The sequence below is a fragment of the Populus trichocarpa genome, chromosome 6 (assembly GCF_000002775.5).
Source record: "Populus trichocarpa isolate Nisqually-1 chromosome 6, P.trichocarpa_v4.1, whole genome shotgun sequence".
Classification (NCBI taxonomy): Eukaryota; Viridiplantae; Streptophyta; class Magnoliopsida; order Malpighiales; family Salicaceae; genus Populus; species Populus trichocarpa.
Window position 1 is genome coordinate 7,404,776 of NC_037290.2, and position 16,126 is coordinate 7,420,901.

General features: G+C 32.6%; 2 protein-coding genes across 2 annotated transcripts; both read left to right on the forward strand.

The window, feature by feature from the left end:
* The first annotated feature begins 164 nt into the window (after positions 1-164).
* LOC7468044 (putative respiratory burst oxidase homolog protein H) lies at positions 165-4,326 on the forward strand. The gene is made up of 14 exons (XM_002308174.3): positions 165-667; positions 764-926; positions 1,001-1,049; positions 1,153-1,266; positions 1,348-2,160; positions 2,325-2,420; positions 2,516-2,631; positions 2,713-2,815; positions 2,917-3,017; positions 3,100-3,265; positions 3,360-3,467; positions 3,575-3,703; positions 3,804-3,882; positions 4,055-4,326. The coding sequence occupies exons 1-14, from the start codon at positions 274-276 to the stop codon at positions 4,162-4,164; spliced, it is 2,541 nt and encodes an 846-aa protein (XP_002308210.2). The 5' UTR covers positions 165-273; the 3' UTR covers positions 4,165-4,326.
* A 7,756-nt stretch (positions 4,327-12,082) lies between these two features.
* Positions 12,083-14,479, forward strand: LOC7468045 (transcription factor DIVARICATA). The gene is made up of 2 exons (XM_002308175.4): positions 12,083-13,321; positions 13,733-14,479. Exons 1-2 carry the CDS (start codon positions 12,897-12,899, stop codon positions 14,229-14,231), a joined length of 924 nt encoding a protein of 307 aa, XP_002308211.2. The 5' UTR covers positions 12,083-12,896; the 3' UTR covers positions 14,232-14,479.
* The last annotated feature ends 1,647 nt before the right edge of the window (positions 14,480-16,126 follow it).

Here is a 16,126-nt window from a genome sequence, read left to right on the forward strand (position 1 = left end):
CAAGCTGTCCGCAAGGTTGGAAGTTTGAGGTGATCCTGTTGCTTCCTATTTTTAGGCCAATAACTAATCAAACTAGCTTTTTCCTTCGTATCTTTCCCTCCTTGCACGCCGTTTTGACCGTTTCATATAAAAGAAACCTCTCTCTTTCTCTCTGTCGCCCTCTCAATCTTTAGCAGATCCTTTATGTTTTCTCACCCTCTTCCAACATCCTCCATTTTTTTTCTCCTTTTTTTCTTAGTTTGATCAAGTGAAGAGAGAACTATCATAGTGTTCATGGGTAGCAGAACAGAATCAAAAAAGTGGATGCTCGAAAACATTGAAATTGATAGGATGGTGGAAGTTCCTATCAATGATGAACCAAAAAAAGCCTTTCCACCCAGAGGACCTGTTGGCGCATCTATCAAGTGGAGTGCAAGTAATCTTGGGGCATCCCTCAGAAGGACTACAAGCAGTGCCTTGAGGAAGAATGGTGTTCTCTCTTCGAAACCTCCTCGCCCCAAGATGGAAAGGACAGCATCATCTGCTGCAAGAGGGCTTAAAAGCCTAAGGTTTCTTGATAGAACAGTGACAGGAAAGGAAATGGATGCATGGAGATCAATCGAAAGGCGCTTTGATCAATTTGCAGTTGATGAAAGGCTCCCAAAGGACAAATTTGGAATCTGCATTGGTATGCTGTTGAAATCTTTCGTTGTTGAGCGTGTGCGCATTATCCTGTTTTTCAAAAATAACGAACACAAATGGATACTTGATTCCTTTTTTGCAGGACTAGGAGATTCAAAAGAGTTTGCTGGAGAAATATTTGACGCAATTGCTAGGCGTAAGAATATATTCACCGCAAATGGGATCACAAAAGATGAGTTGAAATTGTTTTGGGAAGACATGACTAAACAAGATCTTGATTCTCGACTTGGAATATTTTTTGATATGTAAGAAATCCCCCCCTTGAAGTCTAGACAGCTAAAATATGGTGCAACATTAAGCTGACATAATGATGTCCTAGGTGCGACAAGAATGGCGATGGGAGGCTATCGGAGGAGGAAGTGAAGGAGGTGTGTATGGTTATATTGTCCTCGTGCACAATTATTCTTTTTTTATTATTATTCTTCCTCCTGATCATGATATTTCGATTTCCTGGTTTACGTTATGCTAAAGATTATAGTGTTAAGTGCCTCCGCAAACAAGCTCACAAATCTTAAACAGTACGCGGCAGTCTATGCAGCTCTAATCATGGAAGAGCTTGATCCTGATCATCTTGGATATATAGGGGTTAGTATTTATGCAAAAACTCTGGTTTCAAATTCTGAGACAATGTGGCAATTAGAAACTCTATTTGTTCTAGTTTTGCAGCTATGGCAGCTAGAAACTCTACTAAGAGAGATGGCGAATAATGAAGATCAAATTACCACGAAGCTCAATAGAAGCACACATACTCTCACAAGAGCCATGATCCCAAGAAGATATCGGACTCCTGTTACCAAATCATTGTCGCTGTCAGTAGAATATATTCATGAGAATTGGAGGAGAATATGGGTTATGACGTTATGGTTAGCTGTAAACTTGGCACTTTTTATTTGGAAGTTTAAGGAATTCGAGAAATCACCCCTATTCAAAATCTCAAGTTATTGTGTCTGTCTTGCCAAGGCTTCCGCGGAGACTCTCAAGTTGAATATGGCTCTCATTCTTCTTCCTGTTTGCAGAAGAACACTCACTAAGCTTAGATCGTCATTTCTCGGCACCTTTATCCCTTTTGATGACAACATAAACTTTCACAAAAACATTGCTTTGGCCATAGTAATTGCGACTGTAGCTCATACTCTAGCACATATGCTTTGTAATATTCCGTTGTTGAGTTCATGCCCAAAAGACAAATTCATGGCATATGCTGGACCATTGTTCAATTACCAACAGCCAACTTATTGGTTCTTCATACGAAGTAGTGTAGGCGTCACCGGAATTCTGATTATCCTTGTAATGGGGTTCTCATTTACATTGGCAACACACTATTTCCGAAAGAATGTCGTTAAGTTACCAGGGGCGTTTCACAAATTGGCAGGGTTTAATGCTTTCTGGTATGCGCATCAGTTGCTGGCCTTGGCATACCTGCTATGTTTTTTGCATGGCTACTTCTTAATCTTTGAAAAACCTTGGTATGCCAAAACGGTATGTGCAATCCTCAGCTAGCTACTTGTTCATTAAGCATAACTTTCTCTGCCATTTGTGCTCCAACTGTTCTGAATGCAATATTTTCGTGACAACAAAATTTCTCTTCTGAACATGGGTTAATGAGGTTGCTGAAACTAATTGTGTAATCTAACTTTTCACAGACATGGATGTATCTCATTGGCCCAGTAGTATTCTACGCCACAGAGAGAATCTCTACAAAATATCAGGAACACCATCACCAGGTTGATGTCATTAAGGTCTGTATTAGTGAGATTTCTTCTCCTCAAATCACTTGCTTTCCTGATCCCTGATATTAATTCATTAAACTCATCATGTACTTTGGGAATTACAGGCAATTATATATACAGGGAATGTTCTTGCTCTATACATGAACAAGCCTCCAGGATTTAAGTACGAAAGTGGAATGTACCTCTTCATCAAGAGCCCGGATTTGTCAAGTTTTGAATGGTAATAAACTGATCTCCAGTACTTCATTAGAATGCTTTCCATGCCATTTAATAAAAAAATCCCAGTTCTTATTGCTTACAGGCATCCCTTCTCCATCACTTCTGCACCAGGAGATAACAATTTGAGTGTCCACATACGAACCGTGGGTGATTGGACTTCGGAACTCAAAAACTTATTTGCAAAGGTTATGGCTTAATTGGTGTTTCACCATATCCATGCAAATGAAGCTGTTTTATTGAGATGAGAAATACAAATTATATACTTAAAGAATGTTATATTTCGCAGGTCTGTGAGGCCCCACCTGCTGCGAAACAAAAACAAGGCAGGCTAAATAGATTGGAAACAATAGCAATGTCAAACTCGAATTATGATCAGATACAAGCAACGTGAGTAAATTAAGTCTTAACTGATCTCTTCGACAGTTTTTTAAAACTAGAAATATAATAGCCCCTTTTTTTCTTATGGCAGATTCCCAAAGATCCTGATCAAAGGACCTTTCGGAGCCCCAGCTCAGAATTACAAGAAGTTCGACATCCTATTGCTCATAGGTCTAGGAATCGGAGCAACTCCCTTTATCAGCATTTTGAAGGATCTCCTTAATGGCATCAAACCAAGTGCAGCCGATTCGATGAAGGTAGGTTATGCAGAACCAAACAAATATCTGTTCCATAAGATTGCTTAGACTAATAAGTTGAAAATCATTTCGGCTAACACATGATTGCACTCAGGACCGACGATGTACAGAAAGAGCATACTTTTACTGGGTCACAAGAGAACAAAGCTCTTTTGATTGGTTTAAGGGTGTCATGGACGATGTTGCAGACTATGATGATAATGTATAGGTTTTGATAGCTGAAAAAGTCATCCTTTTACATACTTTTCACCCTCATCGCTGATGCTCTAATCTAACCAGTAATTTTATTGACACTTTTGAATATATCAGCATATAATAGAAATGCACAACTACTTGACTAGTGTGTATGAAGAAGGAGATGCAAGGTCTGCACTTATTGCCATGGTACAAAAACTGCAGCATGCAAAGAATGGACTTGATGTTGTCTCCCAAAGCCGGGTACAAATCAGTTTGACAGGCCACTGCATCATCGACTATATACTAATATACTATGTTTACTTTTGAATCTTTTTTCCTAACATGCAATAGAATGTGACAGATAAGAACGCATTTTGCAAGGCCCAACTGGAGAAAGGTGTTCGCTCAAATGGCAGAAACGCACAAGTCTTCTCGGATAGGTGAGGATACAGCTATAATGAATTTTCATGTTCGTAAGTTATGAGATTGTTTTTTTATTCGACAATAATAGATGGCTTCGAGTGATCAGCTTCCACATCAACCAAAATTGTAATTAAGCTCCGTTTTATACTTAGATATCCTTTATATATTTCTTTATGTTTCGGTTTGCAGGTGTCTTCTACTGTGGAAGCGCTCTGCTTGTCAAAACACTGAGAGAGCTTTGCCAAGAATTTACTCTAGATTCATCAACCCGTTTCCAATTTCATAAGGAGAACTTCTGAATTAGCAATTCTATCCTTCTTGCAACATGGTTTTGCGTCGAGCACTACTGCCCTGATTCACAGAAGGAAAATTAGCTCTTGAGAATGTTTGAACTGCACAAAAAGGGATGCAGGTATATATGGAATAAAATAATAATAATAATAATCTATTTTTTTATAACATTTTGAGTCCTCTTTATGCTTCATAATGAGCTTTTTTATGTTTGCATTACACCAAACAAATAACGACAGGTGAAATAAAAATATATATATATTATTGAAAAGCATATATAAAGCATATAATAACAAATAATACTGGACATTAATTTACTTATACCATATATTTTGGCATGTCGTGTATTGTTCAAGTAGTTGAAAAAATAATCTATGAATTAAAAAATAAAAATTCTATATTTTTTTTATAGTTAGATACCACACAATATCAAACATTATCATAATCTGCCCCGGCAACAACGTGGTTAACAGTGCTAGTATGCTCTACAGTAAGTGCAGTTGAATTATAGCATGTCAGCACTACCCGACAACACTGCACATGCTTGTTGGATTAATTATTACTAGTAATTAATTAATTGCTACTTCTAAATACGGCAAACAAGAACATTTCTATTTATGGAAACCACCATCGTGATGAAGTCCCAATCATTCCAGCGACACTCCGCTGAACAAAAACCAGGCTGATTGGAATGAAATATTCACGTATTTAAAATTTATAAAATTCAGTTTATTTTATTTTCTATATTAATTTTATTATATTCATCTTATTAATTTCTTTATAGATTTTTAAAAAATAAAAGCTACATGGGTATTTTTGAAAAATTAGTTTAATATTAAAAAAAATTTCTTTGGAATTGTAAATTAAATGAGTTGATCTTTGATTTATTTTTGTAATAGTTTTAGATATTGAATGTTGAAATTCAATTCTTAACATTTAAAATGATTTTAAATATGAGATTTTATTAAAAGTTATAAATTTATATTCAAATCTAAAGGTTTAAACATGCTAGCTGTAAGAAATAAAAAAATAGAGAGTGATTGGTGGAATAAATAATAGTTTAGGCTTTAGCTGGAAGAGTATATCAAGGAATTATTCATGAGTCGGAAAGGCCTAGAAAACGAGATATATACCCTCAGGGCATCAGTTGACAGAAAGGAGCTCAAGCCTTGCAGACGAGAAGGCCAAACTTGGAGAGGAATCAGATCATTACCATCATTGATTTCCAATCATATAACTGTCTTGTAGCCGTCTTTAATTTCCAATCATTAGTCGCCAATTTAATCAAAATCGACACTAGTTTTTCCAATGACGTACTTTCCTCTACATTTTTCATTTCATGGCTTTTTTCTTGGATTATTATTTTGATTTAGTGAATTCAAACCTTGAACAATTTATTTTTATGAATACACTACATCGATATAAAAGATATGCTCTCAAAATTATCCAGAGAAAATTATTTTTATTGATGTGCAAGCTAACCTAAGATTATCAATAACTATAATTAAACTAAAAATAAATATACTATTTGTCATAATCATGTAAAGAATATTATATTTTTTTATTTGATAAATAAAGTATTCTCATGCATGTCAATCGAGATAGAGTCGCGATCTTAAAGGCATATTCCTATCAAAGAATCATCTCAACCTAATAGTTTAAGGTGTTAGGTATATAAGGTCTCAAGATATGATTTATATTATTCTCTAACACACTTCCTCAAGTGAAAGCCTTTTGGACTTAAAACTTACACATACTCATATTACCTTGTACTTAATTTTTATCAAATAAATAGGGATGGTGAGATTCGAACTCGTAACCGTTTGGTCATTAAAGCTCTGATACCATGTCAAAGAACTATCTCAACCTAATAGCTTAAGTTGTTAGGTAAGGTCTCAAGATATGATTTATATTATTCTCTAACAATTCCTTGCATCAATTTGGTAAATTTTAAAAAAAAAATTAATAATTTGTCATGGTATTGAGATCCATGATTTGAAATCTTGAATCCATAAAGTTGAGAGAAGAAATTAACGAATCACTTTAACCACTAAACAAGTGCCTTATAAAGAATATTACTAGTAATCCATAGTTATTACAAGCAAGCATGCCTTAATTCACAAGATGTGACTTAATTTGTGACAGATTACATGTATATAAGTTAATCATTATTTAATTTTAATTAGTGTCAAGCGATTAAGTTTACTACTACAATTAAGGATATCTTTGATAATAAAGAAATATGAAATGATTTCTTTATACACTTAGGGATTATAAATAAATTTGAATTTTATTAGGGAGTATTTGTTTTTTTTAAGAAACAGCGAATTTGAATACAATATCGTCAAATTCATTTTAAGTGGGATTTAAGGTTTGGTTTGACGGTAATAAAGAAGAAAAGAAGCAACATTAATGCATTCAGGAGGACTCATCAACCTAATTACTGAGAAAAGGGAAATTGTTAACATGTCCGAAAGATACGAGGTTACATATAGCTAGTGCGTTGAGGTAGATTCCATACAATACATTAATTGATTTCTTAAGGTTCCATCATGTATAATTAATATTGTCTAGAATTTTGTTATAACATTTTATTTGTTTTATGTTTTCGTGAAAATGGGAATCATTCCATATATATTAAAATAATCAAAGAGTACAATTGAGGTTCACAAAAAAAAAAAATCAACTTACATTTCAATAAATAACGACTCAACAATTTTTTTAAAAAAATCTAAACACTTCAAATAAACAGAAAAAATATATATCTTTAATCTAAACTTTATTTTCATATTGATGTATCTATTTATTGTTTTAACAAAAACATTTTTTTAGTTAGAAGTATTGTTTTTTAAATAAAAAGTTATCATGATCTTAAAAGCAAGTTTTAGTAAAATAATATCTAAATATTTTGTACTTGAATTAAGGTTCAATAGGCATTCCCATCAAAATATATAATATTATTTGAGACTATATCAAAATTGAATAATAATTTAAATGCCATAATATTAACTATTTGACTTATAATTCATTTTAAACAAAATCTAAAAAAAGAAAGAGAAAAAGAAAGAGGCTACGAGCCTAGGCCTAAAAAATTGGGCTCGAGTGCCCGACCTAAATGTAAAAAAGCCTAACATATGTGGACCTAGAAGGCCATGTTCATGCACCAGGCGCGCATATATATATAGTGTTATTTACCCTTTTATTATTATATTTTTAAAAAATAAAATAGACAATACTTCATTTGTAGTGGTACATGAAGCGTTGTCGTCCAGCTCAAAATCCGATCATTGGAGAGAAATGGCTAGAAAGATGGGTCTTGAATTTTTTGTAACTAAAAACTCATTTTCAAGCTATTTTCATTTTAAAAACACTTAATAAACACTTTAGGAATCATAATAAACAAATTTTTAATCTCAAAACACCTTTAAATCAGTCAAAACACACAAAATTAAAATTAAATAAGAAAATATTCCTTAACCCTTAATCTAATTCTTTCGGCTAGATGAGAGCTTAAAAATACCTAAATAACACTTCTTTTGCTAAGGGGAATTCTTTGACACCTCCAATCAAATTTTTTTATATGCGAATGTGGCAAATGAATAATTTTTTCTATTCTCTCTCATTTTTCGATGACTTTCTCTCTCCTATCCAAATTTCAGGGATTGAAACATAAAATAAAAGAAGTTTTGGATTGAAATGTGAAAGTCCTGAAACATAGGAACTAAAAATGAAAAAGTTCAAAATTCATAGCACCAAAGCGTACTTGTACACACCTTATGAACAATAAAAAATAAAAATAGGCCAACTATAAATTGTTATTAAATCTTATTGAGCAAATCCAATTGCAAGATCATATTAGTTTCCATGATTTCTTCACAATATTTTGGTATTGAGTTACTTTTTAGTTATTCATAAAAAAAAAATCTTGTTTTAATTTAAGAAAAACCTAAATATACAATGAAAAGATTGAAATCAAAAGGAAAATCCTAAAAATAAGATGAAATGCTTGAAATAGATATTAAGATTTTATGACTAAATTACATTAGAATATATTTGTTTGGGAGAATTAAATTTCATTAAAAGATATTTTCAATTTAAAATTAATTCAAGTAAATCATTCAAAAAGTTATTTCAAGTAAAAAAATAATGTAAAAAATTAACCTTCATTTTTAATATTTTTCTTAAATTTCTTAATATAAGATAATAAAAAGAACTCTAAAATTAATATACAAAAATTGAAGAGTAAATTAAAACTTAAAAGTCCTTAATACTTTTATATATATATTGATCTCTTAGGTGCTTCGATGAGAGTAGTGGTGGGATAGGTGAAGGATATTATATTTAGGTATCCTGCATTCTCTGTTCTTGATATATAATCAATTTTTTCAACATTTTTAAAGTCAAAAATATTTTTTTTTTCTAAAAGAAACATAGTATATTTTCTTAATGAAAAATGAAATTGTTCTCCACGTTTTTTAGAATAGTTACATGATGTTTTTTACTTGATCTTAGAATACAAACATTTTATTATAAGGAATTAATATAATGTGGCCATTTTGATCATGATTATTAAACTAGTAATTATTAATTACTGAGAGAAAATTAATAATTATAATGTGGCCATTCCCATACCACTTTTGGTCATGATTATTAAACTAGTAATTATTAATTTTTGTAACCAGTAAAAAAATTTGTTTCTTCGGAGAAAAGTGTCTAGCTTAATTCGTTATTGTAACTAGTTTGATTTTGGGTTGAAATACAAAATCATGATCTTATTTTTACAAGGGGTCGAGCATACATGGTTATGAAAATAATATTTTGCTCTACATATCCTACCAGTAAGTGTGGCTATAGGGAGTAACTTTTTTACAATATTATTAAACTCATTCAATCTTGTTGTGCTAAAATAGCACTCATTCAAAAAAATAATGAAAGGGCTAGTGTTTAGGCCAAAGATATGAGCTTGGCGTGCTTAGCACAATAAAAAAAAGGGTCGGGCATGTGTGGGCCAACAAGGTTAGGCCTGCATGACTAGCTTTGAATTATTATTTTTTGTTAAAGAGGATATGATATGTTATCCACTTTTTTTTGTTTTCTTTTAAGCAAACAATACATCGTTTATTGTGGTAAATAACATGTCATTTGCTTACCTATATTTTAGCCATTAAAAATATGGTCAAAAAATCTATTTGGGGTTTTTTGGATAAAAAATTCATTCTTCAAACTATTTTCATATTAAAACATCTAATAAACACTTTAAGAACCACAATAAACTAATTTATCAACTCAAAACACATGAATCTGTTTAAAAACACAAATTAAATTGAAGAGCAAAACTCTATCTGAACCTTAATCTATTTTTTTTTTAGCAAAACAAAAGCTAAAAAACACATCAACGGTACTCCTCTCATCAGCATTTCCTTGAAAATTAAAAAAATACTATTTTTTTGAAAAAAAATGGAAAGGGCTAGTGTTGGGGCCAAAGATATGCCTAGCCCAACCAAAAAAAGGGTCGGCATGTGTGGGCCAACAAAGTTAGGCCTGTTGACTAGCTTTGAATTGTTTTTTGCTAAAAGGAATATGATATGTTGTCCACTATTTTTTGTTTTCTTTTAAGCAAACAATGCATCATTTGTTGTTGTAAATAACATGTCATTTGTTTACCTATATTTTAGTCATTAAAAAGATGGTTAAAAAATCTATTTGGGGTTTTTTGGACAAAAAAATCATTCTTCAAACTATTTTCATATTAAAACATCTAATAAACACTTTAAGAATCACAATAAACTAATTTATCAACTCAAAACACATGAATCTGTTTAAAAACACAAATTAAACTAAAGAGAAAAACTCTATCTGAACCTTAATCTATTTTTTCTAGCAAAACAAAAGCTAAAAAACACATCAATGATACACCTCTCATCAAATGAACACATTAACACTAATTTATCTTTTTTTATCATTAACAAAACCTCACCAATAATTTTTCTTTTCTTTTCTTCGTTGTTTTTCGATGACTCTCTCTCCTCTTATAACTTAGGGACTAAAATGTAAAGAATATGATAGATTAAAACATAATTGTTTCAAAGTAAAAGGACGAAAAGGTAAAGTGAAAAATATTTCACAAGTAAAAAACTCTTATAAAGAGCTAAATAATCAGAATAAAAAATCCTATATATTTTCCACTCTATCAATTTTGGTTCTCTTATTTTCAATTCTTTACAAGCAACAAAATCATGATTTTCTCTAAAAAACAAGCATCAACCTAATGTCAAGGTATTTTCTTGAGGCTATAATAACCCAATATAAAAGCAAAACGAAACAAATCATCAATTCTAATTTTAAAAAAACACAATATTGAATGATAAAATTAAAAAAAATAAAAGTTTGATGCCTAGATTATAATAAGGATGAAAAAATAAGAGAAATATTATTACAATCCATGGCGATTTTACTCATGCTATAGTACACTTCACCTAAAAATATCTTCTTTTTTAGATTTTTTTTTTAATTACATTGACTTGTGGTTCAACTCATTATTTAACATGATAATGCCCATTAAGGAGCTGTGTTGGGCTAACTTGTATATTGATATCTTTCCAACCAAGCCTATTTCACTTGGCATGCCAAGAACGATGCTTGGTAAGAATGAAAATGGAAACCTATAGGTCGGGTTTCTATTACATTTATATTTTATCCATTATCTAACGGGTAAAAAATTTAAATATTCATACTTTATTTATCGGTTTTTGAATATCCATTATTTTAGTAGCTGTTATTTGAGTATTATTTATTACTAGATAAAAAATATAATATATATATATATATATATATATATATATATATATATATATATATATATATGATAGAAATATGTGTGTGTATCTTGCGTTAGGTGTTAGTTGGGTTTGATAATATCTTTGCTCTATCCATTACTTATCGGGTAAGGTAAATATATAAAAAAAGCCACTTATTCAGATTGATTTAGATCGGTATCATATTTAGATAAAATTATAATCCCTAAACTTAGATATGACGATATCGTAGGGATGGTTTATACACGTGCATGCACGTACATTTATCCTTGATATAGAATAGTCATGCCACTCATGCATGCCCAACAATTACTCAATTTAGGTCAAGTAAAAGACTTCGGATGTGTATGATTTTGCGATTCAACCTACATTATAAATTACTTTTTCAATCGTTTTTTGTCTAGAAAAGACTTAAATTAATAATTTTTATGTGTTTTTTTTTTATGATTTTAATGTCTGATATTAAAAATAAAAAATTTTAAAAAAATATTTTCATTTTAAAAAGCACTTTTGCAAAACACATCCTGCACTGTATTACAAAACACATCTTTAATTGGATTTCAACTCAACACCATTCAATTTAGGGTTCATTTCTATAATTCTTTTTGTTCATTAAAATTTCCATATTTTCTGTGTTATTGTTATTCTATTAGGTTGCACATGCATCAATTGCATTCTTAAAACTATTTTTAAAAATTTTAAAATTGATATATATGAAAAAAAAAAATTGTTTGTCTTCATCTCCATCCTCTGTGTCCTTATTTTTACATGGACAGGAAAATTAGTTTAAAATTATCTTTAAGATATACAAAATTAAATATTTTAAATTATTTTATCTCTATAATTAAACGGTTTTTTTATCATCAATTTTGTTATTTATTTTTTCAAAATAGTAACTAAGCGCGATGAAAAGGGACTCATTTATTCACATGATAAACCATAAATTAATGAATGAACTAAACTAGTTATGGTTTTTACGAATCAAACAGAAGCACTTCCCACAAACATTTAATTAAACATGCGTCAGCATTGTCAAAATTGGATACTGCTTTCTTAGTCCACCACCTAAGCCAATCACAGCTTGTCACTGTCAATTCTCAACTTTGATTTGGCCACTCTCTTTTCATCTCTCTTCTCTCCATCTTCTAACATATTATTAAGGGAACAAACTTTTCTTTAGCGGCAAAGCCCACAAACAAACAACCTATCCACCAATCGCAACTCAACACCTATGACCTCACTCTCTTTCTTCTCTTGCTCATTTCTCTTTCCCGTAGATCCCTCTCTTGCAAGAAGCAGTAGTGAGAAAGAGCTGGCATATATTTGTTCTCCAAGGCACTACTACTTTGTTGTTGTTTTCTTTCCCTTTTAGTTCACAGTGAAAAGATTAAAAAAAAAAAGAAGCTAGCAAAGCACCAGTTTTTTTAACTCAGTTGGGTCTTTTTGCTTTTGCCGCTGTCTTTTGGTATCTTTTTAGGCGAAGTCTTAATCCCATATTTTTTGGGGTTAGTTTGAACTTCAAAGTTCCAAAATTCACGGTAGAGTATTGTTTTCTATTTTGAAATTTAAAAAGTTTTTTTTTTAAAAAAAATTGTTATGATTTAGTACTTGGGTTATTATTGGAATAAAAATTAAGATCTGCTTATTTGTTGTTATTGTTTCAAGAATTTTCCTTGAGTTTTGGAAAGTTGCAAACTTTTCAAGATTCCTCAATTTGTTAAAAAAAAAAAGTTTTCTCAAGATTCTAATCGAATGGCTATTTGGTCATAAAATTCTCCACTTCTCTGCATTTCCCATTTGGTGATTCTCTCTCTTTGAATTCAAAGGGAGAGAAAAAAAATTAAAGTGAGTATCTTGTGTGTTTATAAATCATCTTTGGCATGCAAGTTATTTGCTTTGATTGTATAGTGTGATTACCTACAACTATGAATCGGGGTATTGGAATTCTGTATCCGGCCTCGTATTTGCAGAATTCAAACTGGTTGTTTCAAGAAGGCGAGGGAACAAAATGGACCCCTGAGGAGAACAAACAGTTTGAGAATGCTTTGGCTTTGTATGACAAGGATACGCCTGATCGATGGCTGAAGGTGGCAGCCTTGATTCCAGGCAAGACTGTGGATGATGTCATCAAACAGTATAGGGAATTGGAGGAAGATGTTTGTGATATAGAAGCAGGACTGATCCCGATTCCTGGATATAACAGTGATTCTTTCACTTTAGAGTGGGTAAGTAATCAAGGGTATGATGGATTGAAACAATTTTATAGTCCTGGAGGCAAGAGGGGCACGGCGACTCGGCCTTCCGAGCAGGAAAGGAAGAAAGGAGTGCCATGGACTGAGGAGGAGCACAGGTAAGTTACATTTCTTTGGCTGTAAAGCTAATGTGTCTTGATTATAATTTCGCAATAGTGATAGTTAACGAAAACTGGTTGTGTGTTAAAGTTTTTGGAGGCGAGTTAATTTTCACTTCCCTTGTTCTTTTTCTATGTTGTTTTTGCTTGAATTGAGTTGTAGTAGAATTTGCTGTCTTGCTGAGGTAATTGAGATGAGATCAATGACCAACTTGGCATTTAGCTTATGATAGACCTAAGTGTATTGTTCTTTATAAATCTTTTATAATGGAATTCAACAATTTGAATTTGTCAATGCGCAGTCGAATTAGTTTAAAACTTGCTTTTCAAAGAATGTCTCTTTCATTCAACTATGTGTGTAGTTTTCATATTTTGGTGTCTTATGTTGGAGATACTTGACATAAACTGCAGGCAGTTTCTTTTGGGTCTTCAAAAGTATGGTAAAGGGGATTGGAGAAATATCTCCCGCAATTATGTGACTACTAGGACGCCGACTCAGGTGGCTAGCCATGCTCAAAAGTATTTTATTAGGCAAAGTACTGGAGGGAAGGATAAGAGAAGATCTAGTATCCATGATATCACTACTGTCAATCTTCCAGATGCCAAATCTCCATCACCAGAAAACAAAAGGCTATCATCTCCAGATCATTCAACCACAACCATGCAATCTCAGGCACAACCAAAAACGGCTGGCACGGTTAAAGGTTTATTTGACTGGAAACAACAAAATGAAGGAATAGCTTCAGTTTATAATCCAGCAAATGACAATTTGTTGACGACACCTTTTTGTGGGATATCCTCACATGGATCCAAGCTGCAGGAGCAAAATCTGCTTGGAGGAACACTTCCAGGATATCAGTTTGGTCCTTACAATTTCATTTTTCAGATGCAATCAATGCAGCATCAATAAGGTCATAGATGAAGTGGAGCATTTAGGGTTCTGAAGGTATTGATATTCTATATGCTATTCAGTATGTTGGATAACTTTGTCAATTCTCTATCATGTATTATTGTGAATATGTCATTGGGGGCTCAAGTTAGTCCATATTTATTAGACTCTTGCAGAACGATCACGTAGCATATGCTGTGATTTTGCATTCAAATCTGAATCATTGAACCAAAAGGAAGCTTATTTATGTGATGCTTGACTTTTGATTACATGTGAATGTCCTAGCTGTGTTTGGAATTCAATTATAGTTGCAATGTTTAGAATTTCAGTTATGGTCGCAAGGCATTTTCTGTTTGGACTTGTTTGTGTTTTGAATATTGGAATTGGTACAAGAATCTATCCAAGTTGTCCTAGACCATGAAAGGTTCATGACTAGATGGGGTACTCTCCAATTATTGAGTTGCTGGCCTGAAAAGTACTTGATGCAGCTTCCTAGTTCACATGGTGGATGAAATACAATCAGAACGATGAAAGAATGGGATTGAAAAACTCCTGCTCAAGAAAAGAATTCCTGATGTGTTTGAGGTCTTCAGATTATGACCTGTAAGATTGTTTAGTGCTGCTGTCGTATTCCTTTGATCAGAGAAAGCAGCAGTTCTTGTAAAAATGTACCCTGTCAAATTCTCAGTCCAAATTTGCTTTGGTCACAATTCAGAATTTTTTTTTAACCCCTTGAAATGACGTTCTTTGATCTCCTTTTTTCTTGATTCCTTTATGCATATGGTTTATCTATCCCATTGGATGAACGAATTTGACAAAGGAATCTTGACTGAAGCTTGAGAGCAAGAGCCACTAGTTCAAGCATCTAATGCTGCCTTCTCTTTGTTCTGTTCATGAGGATGACATTGTTCTTTTTTTCACTTTGTTTTCTGATTTAAGATGGCAAAGTTAAGTGGGGGAAGATCCTATAAGATGTTTCAGTGACTAAATCAATCCATTACTTAATGCAACTTTGCCATTGAATTTCGCTTTGTTTTCTTGTTGAGATTTCTTTCAAAAGCTAATGACAAAGTGGCAAAGACCAGCGCATTTCTGCAGATCCCTTAAGCTAGTCATCAGTAGAATCATTAATCATGGGGTGGTTCTCTGATTCTTAAATGTGAACTTTAACGAGACTGTGCTCATTAAAAGAGAGAATCTAACTAAGCACTATGTCGGCTTTTCAACCATTAATTTAATCAAGTTAAGACTAAATCTTTTCCATGCTCATAAAAAGCTCCTCAAGATTCTCCTCTTTGGGTCGGCGGTAAGACTTGGCTACCATTTTTTTATTTGGATGTAGCCGTTAGCAAGGAGGAACTGACTGTAGCTCCTTGAGTGTTTGTGGGGGAGTCTATGAATTACACGGAGGAAAAGGCAATAATTTAGCGATTCCTAAAGTATATCTTCATGAATATCAAACTTGTCACCCCGTCATAATATTCCAATCCAGATAACTTTAAGAGAAGCATACCCCCCCCCCCCCCTCATTAACGATTTTGCTAGCCATTCAATTGGCTTTCCACCATCTCCATCCACTGAATTTGACATATTTTCGTATTGCTTTATTAAAGAAAAAAAAAACTAAGAAAAATCTTAAAAATGTCAGTCTACAAGCCAGTAACCACCACAAAGTGACAGCATGGGGAAAGGCTTTCTCAGTGACAGATGAACTTGCTACCCCTTCCTGTTCTGTTTGTCTCCTTTCTGTTGTTGTTGCTGCTGCTGATAATCGATGGCACTAAATTTGATGTTGTTTATGCAAACTTTCATTAAAAGCAAGCCTACTAGTGCCCCATCATATACTGCTTTGCAACTATTATTCATGGTCCGCCACCAGGCCAACAATTCAAGGCAACATGAGCAATATAAAAAGT

Excerpts from the sequence above, each read along its gene's own strand:
- LOC7468044 (XM_002308174.3), top strand. The coding sequence starts at position 274 with ATGGGTAGCAGAACAGAATCAAAAAAGTGGATGCTCGAAAACATTGAA. Across the intron at positions 1,267-1,347 it reads ATCATCTTGGATATATAGGG|CTATGGCAGCTAGAAACTCT; the intron begins GTTAGTATTTAT and ends CTAGTTTTGCAG. Across the intron at positions 3,018-3,099 it reads TATGATCAGATACAAGCAAC|ATTCCCAAAGATCCTGATCA; the intron begins GTGAGTAAATTA and ends TTCTTATGGCAG.
- LOC7468045 (XM_002308175.4), top strand. The coding sequence starts at position 12,897 with ATGAATCGGGGTATTGGAATTCTGTATCCGGCCTCGTATTTGCAGAAT. Across the intron at positions 13,322-13,732 it reads TGGACTGAGGAGGAGCACAG|GCAGTTTCTTTTGGGTCTTC; the intron begins GTAAGTTACATT and ends CATAAACTGCAG.